General features: G+C 47.3%; 1 protein-coding gene across 1 annotated transcript in view; it reads right to left on the bottom strand.

Annotated features, from left to right (window-relative positions):
• Positions 1-26,293, bottom strand: part of MARCHF4 (membrane associated ring-CH-type finger 4) — a gene marked incomplete at its 3' end in the record, with an annotated part of 99,079 nt that extends 72,786 nt beyond the window's left edge. The window contains exon 1 of the mRNA XM_082631136.1: positions 25,743-26,293. Within this exon, the coding sequence (XP_082487262.1) occupies positions 25,743-26,246 (504 nt within the window). The 5' untranslated portion in view covers positions 26,247-26,293. The remainder of the gene's footprint in view (positions 1-25,742) is intronic.
• Between the last annotated feature and the right edge of the window lie 783 nt (positions 26,294-27,076).

The following is a 27,076-nucleotide window of genomic DNA, read 5'->3' as shown; positions in this document are numbered from 1 at the left end:
GGGGACCAGTCTCTGACCTTCAGTATTGTAATTCCTGAGCTATAGTTTGAGAGGATAGACCTTGGTCACCAAGATCCCATCCCCAGATCCGCACCCCCCCACCAGCAGCAGCCATATCACGAGAGAAGAAAGTGCTTGGCCTCTGACAGAAGATGCCAAGAAATCCTAGGTGCCGTGTTAATGACCCTGCCTTCCTCAGCACCTCCCTCAGTTCCTCCATCCTCAACTGATGAAAGGCCACGATTCCCTTTGGAAAATCCACCCCTCCTTCCAGCTCCGGCTCCCTTGGCATTTGCACATCGCAGGGAATTCAGGTTGCTCTGACACAAATTAGCAGGTGCTAAGCAGTTTCCACGTTTCTTAGTAAATATGTCAAAACACAAAATCCATTCATTCCTTCATGCCCCCTCCTTCCTTGAGACACACTGTTCTCTCTTAAGCTGGTCAACTGAGAAGTGTTTTTCTTCAACAAGAGCGATAAAGAGGCATTAACTCGAGGAGCCTGGCAGTTGTACAGTCCTTTGCAAAACCTCCCCTGCCGTCCTGCTCATTCATCCATCTGCTCATTCATTCATTCATTTGCCCACCGTGGGGCAGGCACCGACTTGGGGCTCTAGGTTTTACTGGGGTCCCTCGAATATAAAGCAGGCATCATGAGGAGTCCCACGGAGACCCTCCAGGAGACCCCATTATCACCTGGGACTCTGCCCGGGTGATAGGGGACCAGGGAGCCTCGGGGGAGTCGTGCACTTAATTTCCACCATCTCTCTAGGCCTCCTGCTGGCGTGATTCGAAACCAACTCCTTACATCAAGCAGCCGCCGGCTCTCCGCCCGCTGGGCTCCGCCCCCAGCCCGGCCCCCTTTCCCTCGGAGCCCGCCTGGACGCGGAAGCCAATTTCCAGTCAGAACTGCCTTCCTCCTTCCCACACCTCGCCAGCAGCCCTCGCCCCAGACAAAGGAAACAGGAAGTCGAGGGGGTGGGCCCGGCTCTGCAGACCTATCACCGCTCCCTGGAGCATCTCCGCAAAGCCTGCTGCCTGCTTGGTGTTGCAGCCTGGCCTCTGGGAGCCATGCTTAGTGTTAATGGCCAAAATGAGGGACCTCTGGGTGGGCTGGGGGGAAGCTTTCCCATCTGCGTTGTTGCTGTTTTTTTTAAATCTAGGGCGACACATGAATATAAACCCCCCATGATTTTGCTGGGCTGGCCCGTCAGTTTCAAGCCAGGAACTAGCTCACATTGTCCTCCACAGCCTTCCACCTGACGGTATCCTTGGGGGAGGGGGAGGTAGAGGGGGAATGGGGGGCTTCCAGGCCCGAGTCTCAGTGTGAACTAATGAACCCCACCCGAATCCGGTCAAAGCCAGTGATTTGAACTAATCCTCCACCACATCTTCCACCGTAAGTAGCCCGCCTGGCTGCTGCCTGCATTGGGCTTGGCCATCCCTCTGTCCATCATTCTGTCATTCCAGCACAGACACAGAACCTCCCAGGCTCCTAGGACCTCGTGACCAAAAAAAGAAAGGAAATAATTCCTGGCCTTGAGGAGGAGCTTCAGGCTGAAAGAGAGAGAAAGATACAAACCAAATAATTTCAACAGAGGAAATGGAGTTGGGGGCATTCATGAAGAGTATTTGAATATCAGGGCTGGTAGGGTCTTGGAAGCTCCACTGGCCCAGTCTACTCAGTGATGTGAACACTGGGGCCCAGAGAGGTGAGGCAGCTTGCCCAAGGTTACCCAGCCAGGAGCAGCACAGGACTCCCATTGAAGCTTCCTGGCTTCTCAAATTGGATGTCCACGCGTTCCTGTCCAGGCTGTGGACAGCTCCACAGTTACGCATCAACTCCCTCTCCCTCCCCCTCATTCTCCTCTGAGTCATTCAGCTTCTTGCAGAACTAGTGACTCCCTTCCGCTTTCAAATTCCCAAGTTTTTGCTCTCCCCGAGTGCCAGACCCCCAAGTGCCGGGCGCCCAGGGCAGCAGTTGCTAGAACCGTTCCAAGGAGGCAGGCAAGCAGTGAGAAGTGCCAGCAGAATCATTTCATTAATTTATGCCATTTTGCAGCTCCTCCAATCTGCCTGCTCCCTGCTGGTCCTTCTCTGTCCTGAGATCGCTGTTCTGTTTGTTTCTATTGTCTGAGAAATAAAATGGTTTTGATTACACTCACGGTTTCCCATGCATGACTACATTTGGCTGCCCACAAGGCATAAGGCACCATCTGTATTCCTCTGCATCTGGCTTCTGGAGAAGGCCTGCTTGCTGCTGCAGGGCTTCCGCCGGGGTCACCACCAGACCCAACCCAACCCCACCCACAGCAGCCAGTGTGGATTGAGGGGGATTGAGGGAGGGCTGAGTAAACAGACAGGATCCAGGGTGGACTGGTTTCCTTCCTGTTAGCATCAAAGGAAGGGGAGGATGAAGCAAAGGAGAGGAAGCTAACATTTTTGAAAGTATAAGGCAGAGTCAGTTAGTCAGTCAACAAACAGCACCTACTGTGTGCCAGGACCTGCTCTCAAGGCTGGGGACTCAGAGGTGAACACAGTGGGGCAAGCTCCCATATGTCTGGGCTGTGATGTTGTTCAAAATATTGGGCAACAGGACCTGCACAGACATCAACCGCTCAACTGCCAGGTAGCAGGAGGATCCCAAAAGCCCCCTGCTGTGCTTGGCATTAACCCTTTAATTGCTGGATCTTGGGCAGACCAGGGAAGCAGAGTCCCAAGGGAGGAACTGGGATAGCCAGAATGGTAGAGCCCCAGACAGCAGCTGCTCACCAACTGGCATGGAAGTTTTGGGATATTACAGCAATATTGAATTTCAGCCATGTACACGGAGCATCAGATCAGGGGGTTGAGGAGGGACTGTAGCAAACAGCCTACAGCTAGGGACAACCACTACTTAGCAACAGCCCACAGTGTCTCAAGGGAAGAAAGGGCCCAATGATTCTGGATATTCCAGTTTTTCAAGAGTCAGTTCTGGAGTGTGTGTGTGTGTGTGTGTGTGTGTGTACTCTATTTTTTTTTAACATCTTTATTGGAGTATAATTGCTTTACAATGGTGTGTTAGTTTCTGCTGTATAACAAAGTGAATCAGCTATACATAAACATATGTCCCCATATCTCTTCCCTCTTGCGTCTCCCTCTCTCCCACCCTCCCTATCCCACCCCTCTAGGTGGTCACAAAGCACCGAGCTGATCCCCCTGAGCTATGCGGCTGCTTCCCACTAGCTGTCTATTTTACATTTGATAGTGTATATATGTCCATGCCTCTCTCTCACTTCGTCCCAGCTTACCCTTCCCCCTCCCGTGTCCTCTCTAGTAGGTCTGTGTCTTTATTCCTGTCCTGCCACATGTTCTTCATAACCTTTTTTTTTTTTTAGATTCCATATATATGTGTGAGCATATGGTATTTGCAGTGAGGTGGATGGACCTAGAGTGTGTCATACAGAGTGAAGTAAGTCAGAAAGAGAAAAACAAATACCGTATGCTAACACATATATGTGTGGACTGTTTTGATTAAAAATAACTATATGCCCAGCCCAGATCAAAGAAAATGCATCTTTGCCCACACCCCCTCCCCAAGAGCACCCACTTTGAACCCTGTTGGCTTAGGATACCAGAAACTGTGCTGCACTTTACAGGTTAAACTGAAGTTAATTCTCACAACCACCTGTCAGGTTCATACTGTTCCCTCCAGCTGACAGATAAGAACCAAAGGTGTTTTCTATGGGGCGGCAGGAGTCCACAAGGTCACAGGTGCAAGAGAGGGCGGCTATTTGAATCCAGGATTTCCTGTCTCTAAAAGAAGAAAGGACCCTTTTGGGTGCAAAAATGTTCTGGTGCTCCAGTAGTCACCTGTCCTTTTGATAGATGGGCTGGTGCTGAGGGCAGACCTGCAGAGGGCCCAGCAAGGGAGCTGGGGTGGCTGTGACTGGCAGGATGGCTATGGGAGAGGTCGGGACGTAGGGGTGGGTGGTACCATCTATATGTAGAAGTGGGAATGGAGTAGGTATGTTAGAAAGATTCTGGACTTTATTTCAGCCAGAGGAATGAGCAAATCTGGGTCATGTTGGGCGAGGTAGGGACCCTGCAAAGAGAGCCAGGGGTGAGGTTTGGTTTTCCACAAGCCTGCAGAAAGGTCCACATGCCACCTTCTTCTTTGCACTGGGTCCCAGGGAACTGGTTACCATATGCAGCAGTACACCCTGCCCTTGAAGATGCCTGCTGTCCCTGGGCTGGAACCCAATCTGCTTCCACAGGTCTCCAGTGGAGCCACCAGCTGGTGTGTGTGTGTGAGGGGCTCCTGTGTACCCTTCTGCAAGACTGTACTGTGATAACGAGGTCGGAGAGAGGTGGCATGGCACTGAGGGCAAGGACCAGTTAGGCAGAAGGCACTGCCCAGGAAAAGAGCACAGAGACGAGAATGTGCATGTCCGTGGGAGGAATGGTGAGTCGTCCCACTGTCCAGAAGGACAGGGACCAGCAGAAAGAGAAGGCTTAGATGGAAGGCTGTGGCTAAATTGAAGCACCCTTAGGAGACTAAGACCAAGATATTGAGATTTTTTTTTCAGTAGGCAATAGGGAGCCATAGAAGGTTCAGTAGCAGAATGTCTGATGAATTAGGAGGCTGGAGAGTAATATCTGAGTTCCTAACGTGTGCCAGCCTCTTGACATATCCTTTATCCAGGTTTATACATATTCCTTATGTATCTTTCAACTAATCCTAAGAACAGCCCTAAGAGAAAAGTATTAAATATTTCCACTTTGCAGGTAAGGTTAGCTTGTAAGTGACAGTTCAGGATTGTAACGGACGGGGGCGGGGGTGCTTTGTGAGACTGGAGGTTGGGAGAGTAGTTTGAAGGCTATTGTCATAGTTGGGGTATGAATAGCAATATCTGTAACTGCCGCTGAAGCCAGGAGAGACGTGTGGGGGAGGATGAATGCTCAACTCCTCAGAGCAGGGCTTAGTGACAGTCGGTGTGGATGGAACAAGAGGAAAGTCACAGGATGGGGGGATATTACCCTGGAGAAACCATCAGCAGAAGAGGGAGTTTGGGAGAAGGGCTCCGTTTTCAGAAGACAGTCTTACTGTGATGTTAGGAATGTTGCAGAGGTGTGGGAAATGTTGTTTTTATTTCCCAGCTTGGCAGTACAGAAAGACAAACTAGAATAGAAACTTCTCAACAATACTCACCCTCCCACATGTAATGCATGCAAATGTTTTCCTATCCTATTCTCGTCTATTTCACGGTAGGACACTGCGTGGAGAAAGGAAATGCTGGTTGCAACTCAATCATGCAACTGACTTCAGGACCCACAAATGAGGAGCGGCCTGAAATCTGTACAGGACTTCACAAGCAGCAAGGGGATGGGGGCTGAGCGGCAAGTCTTCATTTTCACTGCACACGATGTTAGCAAAGACGAAAGCGGAAACATATAGGCGAGGAGTGGGGACTCCAGAGAGCCTAATGTGCAGAGGAATCTAGGGAGGAAAGCTTTCTGAAAGGCCACATGTTTTTCGAATTAGATCACCAAGGACCTTCCAAGGAACATTTTCAGTAGGTGGTGGAGGTGGAAACCGGGATGCACAACTGGAGTGGGCGTGAGGAGATGAAAGAGGAAGTGCTGCTCCTTTAAGGGATATCAAAGACCTGAACACGCCTGTATCCGGAGGAGAGGGAGCCAGCGGAGAGCATGTGAGGCAAAGAGCCTGGCGGTGGTGTGTGTGGGCGCAGGGGGAGGGTGGTGGCAATGGATGAAGTGAAGTCCCAGCGGAGGTGGAGGATGCTGGGGCAAAGAGCACTGGTGTGGTCACTTTGGGAAGGAGGCAGATAGGAGGGAAGGGGAGAGCCTAGGTCAAGACAGACATTTGCAAAAGTGAAGAGGGAGTGACGGCCGGCGGGAGGGGAGAGATGATGGCACGTGAATGGCTGACCCCTATTTTCTCAGTAAAGTAGGAGGCAAGGTCATCTGCTGGAAGGAGGTTGGCAGCTTGATGAGAATGGGAAATGTTGGAAACAGATGCTAGAAAGCATCCACAAGCAAGGAAATGAAAGAAATTCTGAAGAGTTGGAGGACCCGTTTAGATGACTCAGTCTGTGAAACCTGGGATTTGCTGGTTTCGCGACCTCGGTTCTCTCCTATCAGATACTTTCAGAGCAGGGCCTCCTGCTTCTCCCCAAGGGTGCACACTGGGCTCCATCACCCTGAGGGCAAGAGAAACATTGTTGATGCCCTGCTAAAAGGCCAAAGAACACAAACCATTTTGCCCCCAATTTTTTAAAACAATTTTGCCTCTAGACTTTCCAAAATAAGCTCCTTCTTTTAGATTTCTGATTCCACTTCCAATAAATCTCTTGACATCACAGCCTAGCCCATCTGGACCAATCAATCAGCCCTTATCATCAGGCAGAACTTTTCTCTCCTTCCCCTCCCTGGGATTTGCAGCCCTGTGTGCACACTGGAATCACCTGGGGAGAGTTAAAAAAACTGATGTCTGGGGCTTCCCTGGTGGCCCCGTGGTTGAGAGTCCACCTGCCGATGCAGGGGACACGGGTTCGTGCCCCGGTCCGGGAAGATCCCACATGCCATGGAGTGGCTGGGCCCGTGAGCCATGGCCGCTGAGCCTGCGCGTCCGGAGCCTGTGCTCCGCAACGGGAGAGGCCACAACAGTGAGAGGCCCGCGTACCGCAAAAAAAAAAAAGAAAAGAAAAAGGAGGGTCTCAGAGACCATGACTCCTTGACTCTAAGCAGCCTGGCAAACAGCTAATGGCTGCTTTTTCCTAGAGTGTGAAAACAATCACCCATCAGCCAATCAATCAACAAGTGCTACCCAACTTATGGCAGGTAGGCACTGAGTACCAGAGTTATTGTCCTGGGGTGTATTAGTATACAGTGTAGTTAGCTGGAACATTCTTATAGGGTGATCGACTGTCCAGGTTGGTTTGGGACCATCCAAGTTTTAGCACTGTTAAGTTCCACATCTTGGGAAACTTATCAATCCCCAGGGAAACTGGAATGATTGCCCACCCTATGTTAAGTAACATTGAGTAACATTTAGAACCCCTGAAAACTATTGTCTAATTGTTTGCTGGATGTCCCTCAATTCTGGCCTGTCTGATGTCTACAGGTTTCTGCCTCTGATATCGAGAAGGTAAGTCCTGGAGGGCAGAGACATTGTCTGACTCTCACTGACAAATTCCCAGGGCTGGGAAAAGGATGGACTCACTGTAGGTGCTCGATGTTTTGAAGGAGTAACTGGGAGGGTGACCTGCCAGCTACTGAGATGGCTAAAAATGATAAGTTTCATAAGTCTCCCCTCCCCCACTGTATTAGTCTACTCAGGCTGCTATAACAAAATATCATAGGCTTAAACAGCAGACATTTACTGCTCACAGTTCTGAGAGCTAGAAGTCCAAGATCAGGATGGTTAGGTTTTGATCAGAGCTCACTTCCTAGCTTGCAGATATCACTTTTTCATTGTATTGTTACATGGCAGAGAGAGAGCCAGCAAGTTCTCTGATATCTCTTCCTACAAGGACACTAATCCCACCGTGAGCCACCCCCCCCCACCTCTTGACCTCAGCTAAATTTAACTACTTCACAAAAGCCCCATCCCCCAATACCATCATGATGGGGGATAGGGCTTCAACATAAGAATTTGGGGGAAAACCATTCAGTTCATATCACCCACTTTAGCAGAAAGGGAGAAATGTTGGTCAGAAAAAAAAAGAGATTCTTTTCTTGAGTGAATCCGTGAAAGTATTCAAATACCTAGTTGGCCTGGGTTGCATTAGTTACATTACCTTTTTGAGCCCCTACAACTGTCAGGCATGGTGGATGATACAAAGGTGAACGGGACACATGGGACAAGCTCCTTTGAGCTTGCCTTTGACTGGAGAGAAGGAAATGCAGGAAATGGCGGGAGGGGAGGGCAGGCAGTCTGTGGTGAGTAAATGCTATGGGGGCACAGCCAGAAAGAGATGAGGTATAGGATGGAGGAGGTGACGTATGAGGTAGGGCTTGGAGGAGGTTAGGGTTTGGGCTGATAAAGGAAGAGGGAAAGGATGTCCCAGGCGAAAGAAAGCCTTTGAATGGAAATCAAAAGTCAGAGAGCCATGGGGTGTATTTGGGGAATGGTAGGCAGTGGGGATTGGCTGGAGCATCTGATGGGAAGTAGAGGCCATGAGGCTGGAGGCTGGATGGAAAGTCAAGTCCAAATCCGAGGAGTCCTTGGTTGTTACTGTACTGAGGGCATTTAACTTTTCTTTTTTTTCTCATGACAATAAAAAGCAGGAGAGTGAACTGCTCAGAAGTCCTTATTAGGTAGAGTCAGGGGGTAGCCTGGATGTTTCCCCAGCTTCCTGACTGATAGGAGTAGATATAGGGAGGCAGCAAGCTGGACATGCTCAGGGGCCTCTGGTCCTCAGCCTCCTGTCTCCTGACACTCCTCACAAGTCCTCCTTTCACGTGTCAAACCACCGCACTATGCCACACCCCCTCACCTTGGCAGGTGCCTGGTGCCCCTTTGCCACAGGTCTCTGGTGAACTCCTGCCCGTCCTCTTAGCAGCAGCTGGAGGTTCTTGTCTATGAAGCTGCCCACCTCTGACTCCCTCAGAGCTGGCCCTTCCCTCTTTTCTGCACATGTTGTAACTAGACCATCTCTCCACTGTGATTTTCACAACAATTTGCTCATATACTTACTTCTCTCCTGTTTGACTGAAAGGCCACTGAGAGAAGGAACCACATTTATTTATCTGTATTCGTAGGGCTGGCACCATGCTTGGCACATCATAGGTGCTTGAAAAATAGCTGCTGAATTGAATTATGTTTAATTAAAAAGTAGAAAGAGCCCTGGACTTGGAGTCAGGAGCCCACAGTCCAAACCCAGCCCTACAAACCAACAAAGGTACCTGCCTTTTCTGAGTCTGTCTCCTCAGCCATAAGGGGAGTAAGGAATGCTACTTTCTATTTCATAATTTTATCCTGAAAGACTCTATTATATTCCTGGAGCGTGATAGCTGTACTTCTGGCCATCACACTTACCTCACCCAGAGCTCCTTGTTCAGAGCCTGGTGAGATCATAGAGGGGCAATATGAAAAGATCGGATGTTGCTACTGCTGCTGGGGGTCCCGCTGCCTGCCCGACATCACCAAGTGTGAGGGAAAGGATGTTCTGTGCATGTATGAAGCAGAAATGCAGTGGAGAAGGGACTAGAAAGTTGATCAAGAAATTGTTAACATTATCCAGGAGGGGGTGGATGCTTGTCAGTGGAGGAGAGGCAAGAGGTACAAACAGGATTGTGCCAGGAAGTCAGAGCAGCTGCCCAGGTGGCCAAGGAGCACCAGGACCGCCATCATGACTTGCGGGCCATGATTCCGCTAGACTTCCTCTCTAGACTGTGAGCTCCATGAGAGTTGAGGCCTTGTCTGTTTTGTTCATGGCTATGTTACCCACACCTTGCCCGGTGTCTGTGCATCTGACAGTAACACTGACGCATCACTTACTCTCTTTGGGCTTCGATATCTTTATCTCGTAAAAGAAGGAAGGTCCCTTTCTCAGTGTACTATTCTATACTGTTAACATTTTCTAGCCTGAAGGTAGGTAGTAATAATGCTGATGGCAATTTTGGAATGATCCTTTCCAAAGGGATCAAAAGGCAAACATAATACGTTGGTGCTGCGTCTACCAGAGCTCCACAGGGATGAGCAAGCACAGAGGACTGGGAGAACTGGGAAAGCTGAAGGTCTGGGAAGATTATGGGAGCTGTGCCGTGTTGATAACATTTTCTTTCAGCTCTGGCCAGACAGTGACCTCCAGGTGAGGGACCTGAAATGAAAGTGTGCCTGGGTCTTAAATGAGATGTTGTTTGCCACGCACGTTGGGGAGACCCTGCCAGGTTTAGAGCTCCTGCACCTCTGCACTCTCCTTTGTCACCCTCTTGCACCCCTACCCCCGGCAACCTGAGGTGGTTGTTACCAAGGTGATCACCCACGACGGAGGGACCCCTGTGTCCTCGCTCCTTAACTGGGCTCAGCAAGGCAGCCTCTTGGCGGAAGTAGGACTGGGTTAAGCCGGGGCCTGCACAGGTGAAGCCCCAAGTTGAGTGAGGCTCACAGCTGCTGTAGCTGATGCCCTAGGGTGGCAGATACGACTCTACAGACCAGAGTCCAGAGAAAGGAAGATGAGGGAATGCTTGTGTATTGAAGCAAACTGGGCTTTTGGAAAAGCTTCTTCTGCCTGGAATGCCCTTCCACTCTCTCATCTGGGTCAACTTCAGGGCCCCCATAGCTATCTCCTCTTGTGAGAAGCCCTCCCTGATCCTCAAGTCTGTGCACCCAGAGCACTTTGCACAATTCTTAGTCCTTTGTATCCTGCATTATAATGGCCCTATCTGAAGTTACAAGACAGCAAAGCTCCTAGGAGACAGGAGCTGTGGTCTAGCTCAACTCTGCTGAGGATTCTGTGGATAGCCAGAATCCTCAGCACAATTCTGGCAGAAAGCAGCTGCTCAATAAATATGTGTTGAATGAATGAACTGGAAATTTTACACCACTCTTGTGGGAGAAAGATAGAACAAGTTGATATCACAGTTTCAATAAAATCCACCTACTGATTTTTACAAGATATCCTGTGGTCTGTGAAGCTAAAAAGACATTCCTTTGCCTTCTTTTTTTTTTTTAATTTATTTTTTGGCTACGTTGTGGCACATGGGATCTTTTGTTGCAGCCCACGGGCTCCTCGTTGCGGTGTGCAGGTTTCTCTCTAGCTGCGGCACCTGGGCTTCTCTCTAGTTGTGGCACGTGGGCTCAGTTGCCCCGCAGTATGTGGGATCTTAGTTCCCTGACCAGGGATCGAACCGGCGTTCCCTGAATTGCAAGGCGGATTCTTAATCACTGGACCACCAGGGAAGTCCCTCCTTCACCTTCTGTAACAGAACCTAACTTTAAGCAACAATACTTCAACATAAAGGGAATTTGGGGTGGTGTTCAAATACACTGCAAAGTGGACTTATGTTTTATAAAGATTGTCAGCAAGAAAAGTTGAAATATAAATTATAGGGTTATCCCCAAATTCACTGGAAAATTAAATTAACCACAAATGTGTCCCATTCCTCCCCATTTTCCCTCCCTAATCTCTTTCATTCTCCAAACATCCTGATAAATTACCACTTCACTACAATATGTTCATCTATTAGGAAGTGAATGAATGAATATTTCTGTAGCTGGTAAAAGGGTGGAGAAGGAAATGTCTTCCTCCTGTGAGAGGCAAATGTCTTCCTCCTGGTATTTCCCATCTTAGCATTTTGCCTTCCATCCACTTCTGTAGAACCTGGTTTCTTACCTCTAAAAATTAGGAAAATAAAGTTTGCTCTTTCCTCCCTACCAAAGGAATATGATCCAGTGCCTCTGCATGCATTGGAGGGTAAGGAAGCTCCTGGACCCACAAGTGAAGCTTTCAGATACAAACTCAATTCAATCAACCAAGAGAGTTTTTGTGGAGTTACTATTACCAGGTAGGTGGCCCCCAAGAACAGTCAGACCACTAGGCTGCAATTACAGAAAGTCCATTAGGACCAAACCCAGAAAGGCTGGCATTGAGCAGAATAGCTTCTAGAGAGGAGCTAATGCACCCCTCCCCCGTCTGCACGGAGCCCACAGTTTAATCCACCCAGCTCTCTGAGGAGAGCGATTCTGGGTCTTACAGCAGAGAAGGGTGATTTGAAAAGCAGTGAAAGGCAGAAAGGATTAGGCTGAGTGGAAAATGTTCCTGATGGGGAGAGTGAGGGTAGATCTCGGATAGCCTTACCTTACACGCACTTCCACCTGGAGAATTCCCCCTACTCATCCCTATGTGGCCACTCAAGGATTAGCTTCTCTGGCGATCCTTCTCTAGCTTTCCCAGACATTACTAGTCACTCCTGTGAGGTCCTTCAGCACAATGAATGCAACCCTGGTCCAAGGCACTCATCATAATGTCATCTTACGGTTGCTTCTTAGCATGCTGGGTTCTTGCACTGACTCTGAGCTCCCCATCTTATCTCCACATTCCCAGGGCCTGGCACTGGGTGTGTTCACTCCATGTCTGTTGAGTGAATGGTCACACTGATCCTTTTGCTGCCACCAAACCAGGTGGACCAGAAAAGAAATGGACAACAGGACAATTTCATCTTTAAATCATGACCTTTGGGGACGGAACATCCCTTAAGAGGTCATCAAATTCATTCCCCTCATTGAGCAAGACTGATGAAGGGCCCACTGGGGTGCACTCTGGTCCTGTCTTTGGCTCTGGTTCTCAGCCTCATTGTGCCCCAAGCTATTTTGTCCACCCTCAGCTAGCTCCACCTCCCCTTTTGTAAAACCTGTTGAATAACTGTCTTTTCATAAAATTTAATTAACCAGACAATAGGCCATAACTTTCTATTACAAAAAATTTCAAACAGACATAAAAATAGAGAGAATAGTAGAAGAAAGCATGTACCCAATCACCCAACTTCAGCATCTATCAACTCATGACCAGTCTTGTTTCACCTCTAGTCACTGGATTATTATGAAGCAAATTCCAGCCATCATGTCAAATAAACACTTTTTTTAAACTTGAATTGCATTCGTAGAAATGATGAAAATTTATTTAAATCATGAGGAACCTCTCTCTATGTGTTTTGGGAGGGAGGAGGCATAGAACTTTTGAAATCATATCACATACATCTCCAAAAACCTCAAACTGATTTTTTTTTCAGACAAACAGTGGACGTCAGAAGTAAGAAACAAGCAATTATTGTATAGAATGTCAGTACTGACTTTGCAAGGACCAGACCCCGTGTGCTCTCTCTGGAACAAAGACGACCAAAAGGCAGAAGCAGCCTAATGGACCAACCCCCTCAAGCACCTTTTTCTTCTGTGTTAAATAGTTGTAGTCCACGTGCAGACACATACCCACTGGCTCGCTCTCACCCACAGACACACACACACAACAGGAGTGGACATCTCTTCACTCCCACTCACACCTGCAGCTGTCTGGTTTGGGCAGTTGCTTTCTGAACACATTGGAGAACTCAGAGCCTCAGCACTAGAAAGCTTTCTTTCTAAAGTAGCACACTGCTTCAAGGAGGCTTAAGTCTGTGGCTCCTTGAGGGATCGCCACAGGATGAATCAAATATACAGCCCACACTCACTCAGTATGCCAAAATGCTCCTTTTGGGATGTCAGGTTAAGCAGTGTTAAAGAACACTGCATAATGGCCAATGCTATTTATGCTGATGATTATGAACTCTGTTTATATGCTTAAGATCCCGTACTGGGAAAACATTCCTGCCCACTCAATACTTTTCACTGCTCAGGTGTCATCCTGTCAATCTCAGAGCACTTAGCACACAGTACTTATACCTGGGGAAATGTGTGAGGAATATTTATCATCCTCTTCAGACAGAGGGGTAAAGAGAGACCAGAAAGAGAATGAATGTTTATCTGGAGTCCCCTTCATGTACTATGGTAGGTGTTGTCTCCTCAAATTCTCACAATAATTCTATGATGCATTTCCTTTATTGGCTCCATGTTGCAGAAAGAAGACATTGAAGCTCAGGGGATTGAATTGATTTGCCCAAAGTTGCTTTTAGCTGCTAAGTGCTAGAGCCTGGATTCTAACCCAATTTTTCTAACCACCAAACCCATGCTCTTTTTTTCTATACTTTTTTCTTTTTTCTGTACTCTTGTTTTTCCAACTTTTCCAAGTATGAGAAACTACCCCCCCCCATTTAAATTATTTTTAGTTTTTAACTTTTCATTTTGAAATAATTTAAGATTCATTTAAAAAAACTTATAAACAGGGCTTCCCTAGTGGCGCAGTGGTTGAGAGTCCGCTTGCCGATGCAGGGGACACGGGTTCGTGCCCCCGGTCCAGGAAGATCCCATATGCCGTGGAGCAGCTGGGCCCATGAGCCATGGCCACTGAGGCTGCGCGTCCGGAGCCTGTGCTCCACAACGGGAGAGGCCACAACAGTGAGAGGCCAGCGTACCGCAAAAAAAACCCCAACAAAACATAAACAGAGCTTCCCATAAACCCTTCACCTTACTTTTCCAAAGGTTAACATCTTATAGAACCATAATACAATGACCAAAACAAGGAACTTAGCATTGATACAATACTATTAAGTAATCTATGCACCTTATTTGAATGTCACCAACTGTCTCACTAATGCCCTTTCTCTGGTCCAGAAGCCAATCCAAATCACGCATTGTATTTAGTTATCATATCTCTTTGGACTCCTCCAATCTAGGACAGTTCCCCCTTCATTCCTCATCTTTCATGACCTTGACATTTTGGCTGGTTGTTTTGTAGAACGTCCCTTAATTTGGATCCCTTTTAATGCTAAGAGTTTCACAAACTCTCAAATGACTATAGTTGTACTTTGAGTATCTGCTCATTGAAAATATATTTATTGACAAGAAGCTGCCCTAAAGTGAAGGATGCTTTTGATTTTGCTCATCACGATGGCTTCCACATACATTTGAAAAATTGTATGTATATCTGTGAGATAATTTTTATTTACTATACTGGCAATGCTTAGGCATATTTAGTTTCATCTACCCCTGTGATATTTGGAAGCTCCTCCTGAGGTCAGCAGCCCACAATCATACACACATCAAGGCAGAGGTTCTCAAAGAAAGTTTGGAGAAGACCATTGAGAGTTGGTAGATCAGATAACATCAAGAGCTAACGTTCACTGCATCTTTGAGAATTTATTGTGTTTGTACTCTATTCTTTGCCAAGAGTTTTGCATGCATTATATCACTTGAGCCTCACAATAGTACCTCTAAGACAAGTACTATTATTAGCATTCCCATTCTACAGTGGAAGAAATTAAGATTTCGAGTCTGTAAGTGACTTGCCCAAGGTCACACATCTACTGCACAGCAACACTGGGATTTGAACACAATTCTGCTTGGCTCTGAAAGCCCCATATTCTTATCCACCATGCTAATTTTCTCCAAAAACATCTCTGATTTTTTGCTTCCATTGTTCCTATGTCTGGAAAAGCCTTCATTTCCTATTTTCCAAATTCTTTCCCTGGTTCAGTCTTTAAGGCCTAGTGCTAAGGGTGTTCTTCTAGGGAGATTTCTTCTGGTGGAAAGAGAAACTGGATTTATACAAACCCCAGGTACTGCTCCTCCACCTGATAAGGCATAAAAGAGGACAACAGAATTAGAAGGGGCTTGGATATGCCTGAGTACAACCTCTTCCTTATATCATAACAATAACTACTACTATTTATGGCATGCTTACTGTGGGTCAGCAGTGTTCTAAATGTTTGGCATGTGTTATCTCATTGAAATCCCACAGCAGCCCTAAGAGGGAGGTACTAATACTGTGGAGGGGGAGACTTCTAGAGCTCACCCACATCTGGATTTCCTCTCTTTCCAGGTACCTAGGAGGATGACACTCCCCACCCCTGCTGCCGTTAGGCAGAGCCATGTTTCTAGATCCAGCCAAGTTGTAGGCAAGTGTGATGCGCCATTCCAGAGCTGAAGCACTTCATTGTTGGTATTCAGTGAGCTGTGAGGAAGCGAGCTGTGCACCATCTGTTGCCTTACTCTGGGACTCTGGGGCTTCCCCAGAGAGGCCCCTGATTGGACTTTGACTTTTTATGTCTAGAATACCCTCCAGACATAATTCAGGAGTGGGAATTGATGGTTGTATTCGTCAGGGAAATTAACATTAGCCGGTCAGTGTCTTAACACAATCAAAGCCTGCATCTCTCCGTCATGTCACAGTCCCACAGTGGTTAGACTTTTCCATCTTGTGGCTGCCCCATGTGAAACTTGTAGCTCTCAGATCACAGAGGCAGGGATGGAGAGGGATGCAAGAGGCATCCCTTCCTGCCTCTGCCCTGAGTGACACATGTCCCTTCCTTCTTAGTCACATGGTCCTGTGCCCACCCAACTACCGCCCTCTTCTCTACCAGTGCCCACACCTCTGTTTCTTATATGTCTGGGAACCTCAGGTCTGGTGGAAGCATTTCTCCTTCCTATTTGGCTTCCTCCTCAAACTGTGAAGTGAAGATTCCAGGGCACCAGCTCTGCATTTTCCCTCTCCTGATGCACTTCTTGGTGCCCACAGATGTCTCAGAACTATTGTAATGTGTGCAGCCCAGGTCAGTGTTATCCAAACTTCAGGCACTTACACTGTTCGACATATTCATACTATTGTTTTCTTCATACATAACATTTTTCTGTAAATGTCTCATATTTTTACTTCAGTAAATTTATTTCTAAAGGAGACTTTTTGTCACTACCATAAGTGAAAAACCAGTATCATTAACCATAAAAAGAAGAGACAAGTTGCGATAATACAATAGAATATTATTCAGCACTAAAAAGGAATGTGCTATCAAGCCATGAAAAGATGTAACCGTAAATGCATACCACTAAATGAAAGAAGCCAATCTAGAAAGGCTACATACTGCATGATTTCAACGATATGACATTCTGGAAAAGGCCAGACTATGTTGCAGGAGTTCAGGGGTGGGGGCAGAGGGATGAATGGGTGGAGTACAGGGGATTTTTCAGGCAGTGAAACTATTCTGTATGATACTATAATGGTAGATATATGTCATCATGCTTTGGTCAACGCCCTTAGAATGTACAACACCAAGAGTGAACTGCAATGCAAATTATGGACTTTAGGTAATAACAATGTGTCAGCGTTGGTTCATCAATTGGAAAAAAAGCACCACTCTGATGCAGGATGTTGATGGTGGGGGAAGTAGGGAGGAGGGGTGAGAGTGAGTATATGGGAACTCACTCAGTGTTTCTGTGAACATTAAGTTGCTTTAAAAAATAAAGTCTGGGGCTTCCCTGGTGGCGCAGTGGTTGAGAGTCCGCCTGCCGATGCAGGGGACACGGGTTCGTGCCCCGATCCCGGAAGATCCCACATGCCGCGGAGCGGCTGGGCCCGCGAGCCATGGCCGCGGAGCCTGTGTGTCCGGAGCCTGTGCTCCGCAACGGGAGAGGCCACAGCAGTGAGAGGCCCGCGTACAGCAAAAAAAAAAAAAAATAATAATAATAATAATAAAGTCTGTTAATAAAAAAGAATAGACACAAACAAATGCAAGCAAAACAAGATTAACAGATTCTAGCTAGATATTGCTGTATGTCCAAAGGCTCTGAGCCTGATGCCTTCTCTCTTTGTTTGCAGAGGAGATTGACAAGTGTTAGAAGGGTGTTAAAGACATATTATCTCTTGAATGAGATTTTCTCCTGGACGTAATCATAAGGCATGAGAGCAAAATGAGAAGAGAACAACATTCTCACTTGAGGATCTATGTTATTTAACATCGTGTCTGTCTGGGGTATCCATCCTATCCCAGCTTTCAGAAACACTAGTCTAGGCATGACCCTGAATACAAACACCTCGCTGTCACATGTTGAGCAGGTTTTTCCGCCGCCACTTCCTCAACATGCTCCTCCGTGTGCATGGTCTTCTCCTGGCCTCTGGGGACTCAGAGTCCAGAAAAGTGTCTTTCTGCACAGTTCCTGCCAAGCAGAGAGTGTTGCTTAACAAAGATCTGCCAGGGACATGGTGGTGATGGAGATGGTAAAGACAGATATGTTAGGAGTGAGGGACCCAGGCAGGAGAGGACAGAGGTCCAGCAGAGTCAGGCAATGAAAGACAGAAAGTCAGCCAAACAGAGACACTGGATCTAAACGTGCATCCCTGATGGTCAGGCACAAGACAGCGGGCGTTTACTGTGGTCAAAGCACAGCCTTAATCAGAGTATCTGATTTTTTAAGGTTGTAGTGAGAGTGTGTGGTAGAAAAGGCAGCAGTGTAATCTGGGGGCCCCACTCCAGATCTCTGAGCTACACGAACAGAATGGGGTAAATATTGTTCCCATTTACTGAACAGCTGCTGTGTGCCTAGAACTTTAATCCTGCCCACTCCTTATGACAAGTGTTCAAGCTCAGTATTTTATTCCTGTTTTATAAACAACGAAATCTAGGTACAAGGAGCTTAAATAAGTCACACAAGATCACCCAGCTGGGAAGGGCCCAAATTGAGATTTACATCCATGTCTTTCTGACTTGAAATCCCATGTTCTCCACATCCTTCTGAAATTGTACAAGAAAATATCTGCTCCTGGTCAAGTGGTCGCAAGTCAGGTTAATGACCACTATGATCACTAGAACGAGAATCATTGCTATTTGTCATTATAGAATCAGAAAAGGAGGTTGGATGGGGTGAAAGGTATCTCAAGGGATTGTCCATATCCCCCTTGCTTGGCATTTTAATTTATATAGACACATACATACACATATTGCCCATGTACACACAGCAAATATGCCTTCTACTACGTGTACACTAGGAACCAAAGATAACTCTATCGGTCTGGAATGAACATGTACCAGGATGGAGGGAAAAGGATCAACAAATACTGAATCCCTACTGTATGCAGAGCCCTATGCTAGCCACCAGGGTGGTTTCAAGAGGCTTCTTCTGGAGAAATTGATGTTGATTCTCTTCAACCACATCCAGAGTAACCTTTCCATAAAGAAGGAAACTAATTTGATCTGTTTTCCTCAACACCTCTGAGCACAGTCCCTGGAGATATTCTCATCAGAGCAATGAGAATTGCTCTGGGTGCAAGACTGGGGCTTGTGTGTCCCCTTTGTGGGCGGGGATCACAGAGTTGGACAGAGCTTCTATTCGCAGATCCCCTTCTTTGCGGACAGTTTGCATCTACCTAGAACTCAAATTATAACTTATTCAATTTCACCTATTTTGTCATGCGTTGGTCATTCCCATGTGCGTCCCATTTTTACTTTTAACATACACAGAGGGAGGTATCAAATGTGTACTATATGTAATACTCACAGAGTCTAAGTGACTCTATCTTACATATGATACTTCTTGAGAGGGGGATGGTATACAGTTCAGCCCGCACAGTATTCACTTGCCAGCTCCTTCACATCCGGGCTCACTTCCAACTTGGCTCCCTTCTCATCAAACAAGAAGCAGCTAGCTCATTCTCACACTCCTTTGAGTATCCCCTCCCCGTCAAACCTACCCTCCTCTCCCAACTCACAAACCACAACTGGGCTTCTCCAACGTACCAGCTGGAAAAAAGAGCAGAGAGAGAGAGAGAGAGAGATTGATTGCCAGTATCTCTCCTTTCTTCTTCCAGGCTCTTTTGAAATGCATATTTCACTCCTGCTCTACTGGCTTTATTAAGTAATTCTCTGTATGGGGGCCTCAGCTAGAAGCCACACCCAGTAAATTAGCCAACCACCACAAACAGATGCAGTCTGGCAAGTGAAGAAGGATTACTCCAAAGTGAACACCGTGCAGAGGATTTACAGACAGTTGAGGTGAGAATCACTCCACCACTGCCAAGACACCAGGTGTCTCCCCTCCTCCAGTCCCTAATTCTGTGAATGACAGACAGCTTCACTCAACACTTTATTCACACGTATGCACGTGCATGTGTGTGCATATAAAGAATAGATAGCTAAATATGGAAAATAGCCAGGGACCTAATGGTGAGGTTTGAACATCCTTACATCATCTCCCAATAAAGTATTAGAGCACTGGTGAGAACCCTAAGGAAGTGGTCCTTGGACCTTCCAGTTTAAATAGGACCAGGACTGGCAGATGTAGCAACTGAAAAACTACAGTGGGAAAAAAAAATCTCAGATGGGAAAATGAAAATAGCTCACTCATGACTTTGGGGAAGGTGTGGCAAGTGTGCTTCCCCTTTCCTGGGATGGTTTTGCATCCTAGGTCCATGATGGGATCTGTTCCCTGCCATTCATGAAATGCTTGCTCTCCTATTGTACATGCATAGTGTAAATTCAGGATTGCAGCAATCACGTGCTTGCCAACAACTTAGGATTTCTATAAACACAGGACAGAGAATATTCTTTGTGATCTTTGCTGAAGATGCATTTTTCCATGCCATGTATTACATACACGGGAAATAGATATTCTGGGACTAGATGACCCCTTGAATTGGAAGGGATGGAGACCCATCTCTTTGTGCTTAGATTAAAAATCTCTCTGGACCCCAAGAAATCTCATAACGAACCCCAAGTCTCAAGCTCAAAAGGGGTCTTGAGGGTCACTAGTTCCAGTTGCCCACTTGAGCCCTCTTTCTAAGGCAGCCTATACTACCTTGGGACAGCTTTGATAGAAGGTTCTTTCTGATATCAAAACCCAAGTTGGCTTCCCTGGAGATTCCATCACTGGCCAAGGCACTGCCCTTTGTGATTCCACAGAACAGGTCTGCCCTCATGCGCACAACACACAGTCAGCATTTGATGCTAGTGAATATTCTTCTCCCTTGCAGTCTCTTCTCCCCAGTTTCCCTACCTGTGGGGCTGCCCACTGGATGAGCTCTAAAGGCTCATTCATTCAACAAATAACTATAGAGCGTGAAACAAGTGCCAGGAACTGGATTGATGAGCAAACACAACCAAGTCATTGCTTCCAGGGATCTTACAGTCCCTTTGCAGTACCTCCCTTAGACCCAGGCAAGAGGGCCCCTTGCTATAGAAGGCTCCACTCTGGCCCTTCTTCAGCTGCATGCTTCCCATAGGGTGAGGCGCCTACAGGGTCAAGGACCCACATCTTCCTTCTAGAACATGCTTCAGTTACCTGGAACCCTGGAATGCCTGCCTATTCAGCCATGAGCCTGCTCCCAAAACCTTCATGGTTCTCTTTCTTCAGAATCAAAGGGAGAGGGGCAAGGGGAAGCTCTTTGGAGTTGGTATAGATAGAGCCTCGACAAGCCAGTGGGTGTGCCCACACATGTATGTCCAAGGCTTATTATGGTGCAGGATGGAGCCAGCAGTGGAAAGAGAATCAAATCAGAGTGGCCTGTTGACCAAGGGCCAGATATCCTCATTTGGCTAGTACAGAATTCAGAGGACTCTAACAGTTTTAAATTCAAATCTGTCTTCCAGGTTGTTTTGAAGGTATATTTGTCAGGATAGAAGCATAAAATGCACTTTGTTTAACAGTTTGTTAGCTGGATTTATTACTTTTAAATATCTTGGTCTATGATATTTGAGCCTCCATCCATACTCTTGCCCTGGGGTCCATAAATGTTAGGGATGGGTCTATTCTTTGTGGATACAGATATTAGTTAATTAATCACAGAAAGAAATGTAAAATTGAACCATATTTCTAAGAAAAATAATATACCACTTGAGTCTCTCCTAAAATGCTCTGCTTGATCTCCATTCCCAGGGTTCTCCTTGCATCTTGGGGTCTCCAGGTTCCCTTGAGCCCTGCAAAGCCCTTCTCTTATTTTCTGAGATCCCAAAACACTGACTAAAATATTCCACACTACTCTTGCACCTTCTGAACTCAGAGCTTCAGGGAAATGAACCCTAGGAAGAATAAGGGAGGTAGACCAAGATTGTTCATCTCTTCCAGACTCATTTCCTGCTTTTCATTAGGTCCAGAACAGATGCCCCATCACCACACTGCCATGGTAGATTCCATCTTTGTACCCACTCCAGGGGCTCCACAGCTGACCCAGCCTGGGAGGTGGTTTCACCTCTTTGTTAAGGTATCCGTGTGTCTCACATCTCTTCCGCTTCCAGCTGTCTAAACTCAGCCTAAATCTATTTCTTCTCACTTGGTCTGCAGCAGCAGGAGAGAAACCTTCTCTGACTAATTGGGGAAAAGGTAGCAAATTCATCCACTTGCCTCTCTGAATAGGCACCCCCCACACTAGCCGCTTTTAAGCATGCATCGTTTTCTCGTCCCCGATATTACTGTAATTCACCTGCGACTCACTGTCTGTGTGTCCTTGATCTCTCTAAGCCTCTGTGATGTCTGGGTTAGATTGTGAAACTCCCTGATGGGGCAGGGCCACATCTGCCCTGTGTCTCCAGACCCTGCTCAGCAGAGCAGCCCACATAGGTAGGCACTTAATATAGACCTTTGATGATGGAAACAGAAGAACAGCACTCTGTCTAGAGCATTGTGAGGGGCCAAGAAGCAATCTACTACCACAGACAGACCACGTCACAGCAGCCCTCCTGCCAGACTGGGAGCTGGGGCACACTTTTTCCTTTTAAACAAGGTGTGTGGGAGGGGCACTGTCTCTTGCCTCTGAAATAACAACCACAACAAACACTGTGACCGCAGGGCTCTAATTGTGTTGACTGATCTGATGCTCAGAATAACCTTAGGAATTTGGGGACTATCATTATTATCCCAGTTTTCAAATGAGAAACCTGAGGCACAGAGAAGTTGTGTAAATTGTTCAGGCCTCAAACTGGGGCCATCTGGCTTCAGAGACCTCAGCTTGCCCACCACGGCACATGGTCCCTTGACGTGAACTAGCGGAGCTTCAAGCAGAAATGGAGAGTGAAGAGTTGCCGACCAGGCTCTTGTCCCACACTCTCGCAGATCCTTGATCGACTGACGCCTGTCCCATCTGAGTGACTGGCTGAGGGGAGGAGAGTGGCTACTCAGTCAGCTGTCCAGCATGGAGCCACATTGGCCCTCAAAGCACTTGTTCACACCCCATCCCTCTCCCTCCTCCTATCTTTTCTATTTCTCAAACATGCTAAGCCTGTTCACACTTGGGTCTCCTCCACCTGGAAAACTCTTCCTCTAGACCTGTGTATGCATCGTTGGGTTGTTCTCATCACTTAGGTGTCAGCTCAGATGGTACATTCTTAGGGAGGCTGTTCCTGATCACTCTGTGGAATGTAGCTCCCAAGCCCTCCCTTTCATTCTTGTCTAACTCATTTTCCTGCTTTGCCTTCATCACAGCACTCAACGCCATCTGAAATCACTTTATTTATCTACTAGTTTACTTGTTTATTTCTGCATCTTCACTAGAACTTTAGGTTCAGGAGAGCAGAGACCTCATCTGTTTTGTTCACTCCTGGATACTCAGGGTCTGAAACAACATCTGGCATGCTGTAGGTACCCAACAAACATTTGCTAAATAAATGCATGTGTGAATGAATAAGGAGTAAGTCCTTTATAGATACGTGCACATATGGAACTAGCTGGATCCTTCAGTTTCCTGCCCCTCACCACATACATTTCAAGCCATTGGCAGGAAGAGACCAAATTTTCAGTTTTGGCAGCCTTTTAGCCCCTGGAGCAGTGGCAAAAGACTGGGGAGCTGTTCAGTTCCTTTGTCTGGGCAGAGAAAAGACCAAGACATTCAGCTACTGAGACTGCAGACTGTCTACACTCCATTCAGGGCCACGTGTGGACAATTGCTGGACAGCTCCCTCCTTGAACAGAAAACAAAATACTGAAATCTCAGCTTTTCACTTTCTGTGTCTGACTGTCTCTCTCCCTCTCTTCCTTCTCTAGAGAGTTTTCCCCACCTCCTCCTCTTTGTCTCCCTTCCTCATTGAAATCCTGTGAAGAAACACAAGCAAAAAGTGGGAAAACGTGTTCACATCTAACACATGTTACTCTTATTACTAATAACACAATCCCATTAAAATCTCCTGGCTGCTGCGCAAAGAAAGCAAACCCCCAAAGTATAATAATCATATGCAGGGAGTGCCTGATTTGATCCAGTCTTAATATCAACATGATCCCCTATCCCTCCCACATAATAACAGAGCCCATTCCTTTATTGGTGTTAGCTTTTTTTTTATTCCATGCTTTATTTATGACACATTGTAAAAATAACAAACAAGAAAGAAAAGCTCCTAACCTCCAACCAGACCCTGTATCACGTGAGGGTTTTTCACAATATTCCTAATAATCCTTTTTTTTCCTTTTATTTAGCAAAATACTGCTTTTCCATGAGCAAAATACATGCCATTATATATTAAACACTTTCAAGTCACTTTCAGGCTCATTATCTTCCGGATCCTCTCAACACATTTTTAAGCAAATGAGGGGAATAGAAAAAGGTTCCTCTAAATCACAGAAGTTGGAAAAGGGGCTCAAGGGTATAAAGAAATCTGAAGATGTTCACACAACAGGTAAATATCATCCAGAACAGGCTCCAAGTCATGCTGTATTCTAGAGACAAGGGTGTTCTTGCCAGAAGCCACACTCCCAGTGGCCCCTGTGACATGCAGACCTGAACCAGGGCACATGGAAGAAGAAAGAAATAGCTTAAGAAGTTAGGAAGCTAAATAAATCCTTTTTTTTTCCTTTTCTTTTTTTTTTTTTTTTTTTTTTTGAGAAGATGGGGCTTCTGATTGGGGTAGATGCTGACCGGGAGCATCCTAAAGTGAAGCACAATTCTTGTTCTCAGCCCCGCCCCTCCTCCTTGTGTCGGTGCTGGAGGGCCAGCACTGGAACAGGGGCACAGAGCAGGCACCCTGGGCCTTCTTGCCTAACAAGAGTCCTTGGCTCTGGGCTGCAGTCCAACTGGGACTTCAGGCAATCCTAGTCACAAGAAGGAGGAACCCAGCCCTCAGCCTCTCAGAGACATTTATTCACACTGAGATCAATACCACCTCCTCTCATAATGCCCAGGCCATGGCCCCAGTCATCATCTGTCCCTGAAGCGCCCTGCCCATTCTGGGCAAAGACAAAATGAATGAAAATGTCAGTGAAGCCTGACTCTCACAGAGAAAGCCTTCAACAAGAACCGGAGCCACTCAGGAGCACCAGCATGGCATCCTGCTACACCATCACTTGTATCCAAGGAGCACCGAGAAGTCTTACCCCACTTCCCGGGAAACTAGTGAAGAAGTGGCTGATGTGACCACATAACCCTGCCCAGGGTGCAACTGAGTGTTCTTTCACCAGCATCACTAACTAGATCAGATTTTCAGGTGAACCTTTCTGATCTGGGATTCTGTGGAAAGTGTTGCCACAATTCATGATTCTAGAAGAATGTGCACATACTATCCAGCACTGCAGAAACTAGATTGAAAGTGGAGCTAGAGGGGGTGGGGTGAGTATGTCTGTGAAATCTGAATGAATGTGGTTGGGAGAACCCTTGGCCTTGGGAAGACTCTGGTCCATAAGGTACTAAGCATCTCCTATCCTGGATGGGGAGAGTTTAAGGGACTTTCTAAGTTTGTGTGCTTCAGGGCTGAGAAGGGAAATAGTTATGACAAGACTCCCTACTTCCTTCTCCATATTCCTTACACTCACTCTCACCCTGCTTACCTACCTGCTTTCAACCTAGAAGAACTTGAGTCTGCCAAGAAGTGTCATAACAAACTGTATAGTCTTCATGAACTTACAATCCCTGTCCATTTCCTCCTCGGGGACTGCTGAGGATGTCAATATAATATGGGAAGGGTTAGTATCAAAGTGAAGGAACAGGTGTAGGCTTGCTGAGGACAAGATCTCCACACACTATCAGAGAGGGAAGAAGTCTGAATCTGGAACTGAAGATAGGCTGGGGAAATGTCACTAACAACAAATCAGATACAAGGATATCTCGGCAACAAGCATGAATGTACCACCAAGTTTCTTCATTTCACCCCTTCCAACTTCTGAATCTTCTACTCTGAGGATGCTTATGGAATTTTTGCATGGAATTGAACATATTCCAATTGAGCATTGGAAGGAAAATGCAAAAATGGGGTACAACTGAGCCACCAAACAGGCTCCGCCAGGCACCAGACACCTCTTGGGCAAACTTAACCACATGAGACATCATTGAGGATCCCTTAAAACTTACAGTCCTCACACTAGAAACAGCACAGTGGTTCCCCAGGGCAAGTAGGCGAGTGGCAACCTGCAAGACCTGGAGATCCCAGAAGGAAGCAGGAAAAGGGAAAAAGGGTCTCACCTGTTCCGGCCCCTGGAAGCAGATGCGGCAGAGCGGGGTTCTCATGCCACTGTCCAGGCTGCTGCCCAGTGAGTAGCGATCCTCAGCCTTCCCCTTACAGAAGTCATCTGAAGAGGCACTGCTGAGCAGCAAGGCAGGTGGCTCTGCGGCTGGGCCACCCCAGTCATCTTCCACTGAAGGTGGCAGAGGTGGCAGGGGAGGGGTCTCCCTGCCCACGCCTTCTCGAGGCCCCCTCCAGCCTGCCCGCCCCCCGGCACCCAGAGCCGGAAGGGTGTTGTTGGCTGCCACGCCGGGGGGCTGGGGTTCGCCGTGCATGGGCAGGGGCGCTGGAGGGGGGCGCCGCAGGAGGAGAACCTTCAGGTCATTGAAGAGCATGCGGCAGCGGCACTTGAGGAGACCCTGGTGGCGCAGCATCTGGGGGGCTGGGGAGCACAATCCACAGCGGTACCAGGCACAGCAGTACCACCACCACCACCAGGGCAGCCCGCTCTGGGGCATCAGCATGTGCCCGGTGGAAGCAGAGAGACCGGTAGGGGCAGGCGGAGTCTTTGCAGAGGATGGGATGGTTTGAGGGGGTCCACAGTGTATCTGTGTGATGGGGGGAGGCTTCGTTCGCACTGGCTCCTGTTACCTCCCTTCCAAGTAGCAAATGAACTGCCCGCAGGACTGACGACTGCGAGCCACTGCTTCTGAACTCTACCTAGAAAGCCCAACAACAGCAAAAGTTTTCTGGCCCCTCCACCTCTACCCCAACCTTAAGCTTTGCTCAGTGTCTCCTTTTTGCTTTTGACCTGGTGGCACTGGTAGGGGCAGGGGGGTAGAAAAAAAATGTTGAGGATGGGCTGTCAGGGCCTTGAGATCAAGGTCTAATTGTTATAAAGTTCCCCAGGAGAGGCTTATTGGGTTTTTCTCAAATGCCTAGGCAGTGGGAAATCTTTTCTTTCATATAAAAAGGTGGGGAAGGTTATCAATAAAATTTGGAGTGGACTGAGCTGGGCTTAGGGCAAGCAAGCTCAGTGAAGAATTGAAGACTGAATGTGCTAGAGAGAAAAGATAGTTTTCCTCAGGTAACGGGAGGTTGGTGGTGAGGGGGTGAGGGAGGTAAGGTGGGGAAGAGAGGAGGTTGGGAGAACTTTTAATTCTCCTGGGCAGAAAACTGGGGCAATTAACCCCCAGAAGCACCAGAGTTACTTTTGAGAGAGCAGCGGGTGGGGGTAGGGAAGGGATTCAGGTGCAACTGGGCAAGGGGCTTGTGCTTTGCCTTTGCAGCCAAAGGGCTGCACAGAAGAGGGGAAAGCCAATTAGGAGAAAAGAGGTGGGAAAATCAGGGACTG

This window comes from Mesoplodon mirus, assembly GCF_964341445.2.
Source record: "Mesoplodon mirus genome assembly, chromosome: 8".
In the NCBI taxonomy this organism is placed as follows: domain Eukaryota; kingdom Metazoa; phylum Chordata; class Mammalia; order Artiodactyla; family Ziphiidae; genus Mesoplodon; species Mesoplodon mirus.
The sequence above is the reverse complement of the archived record's forward strand: the minus strand, read 5'-3'. Positions and strand labels throughout refer to the sequence as shown.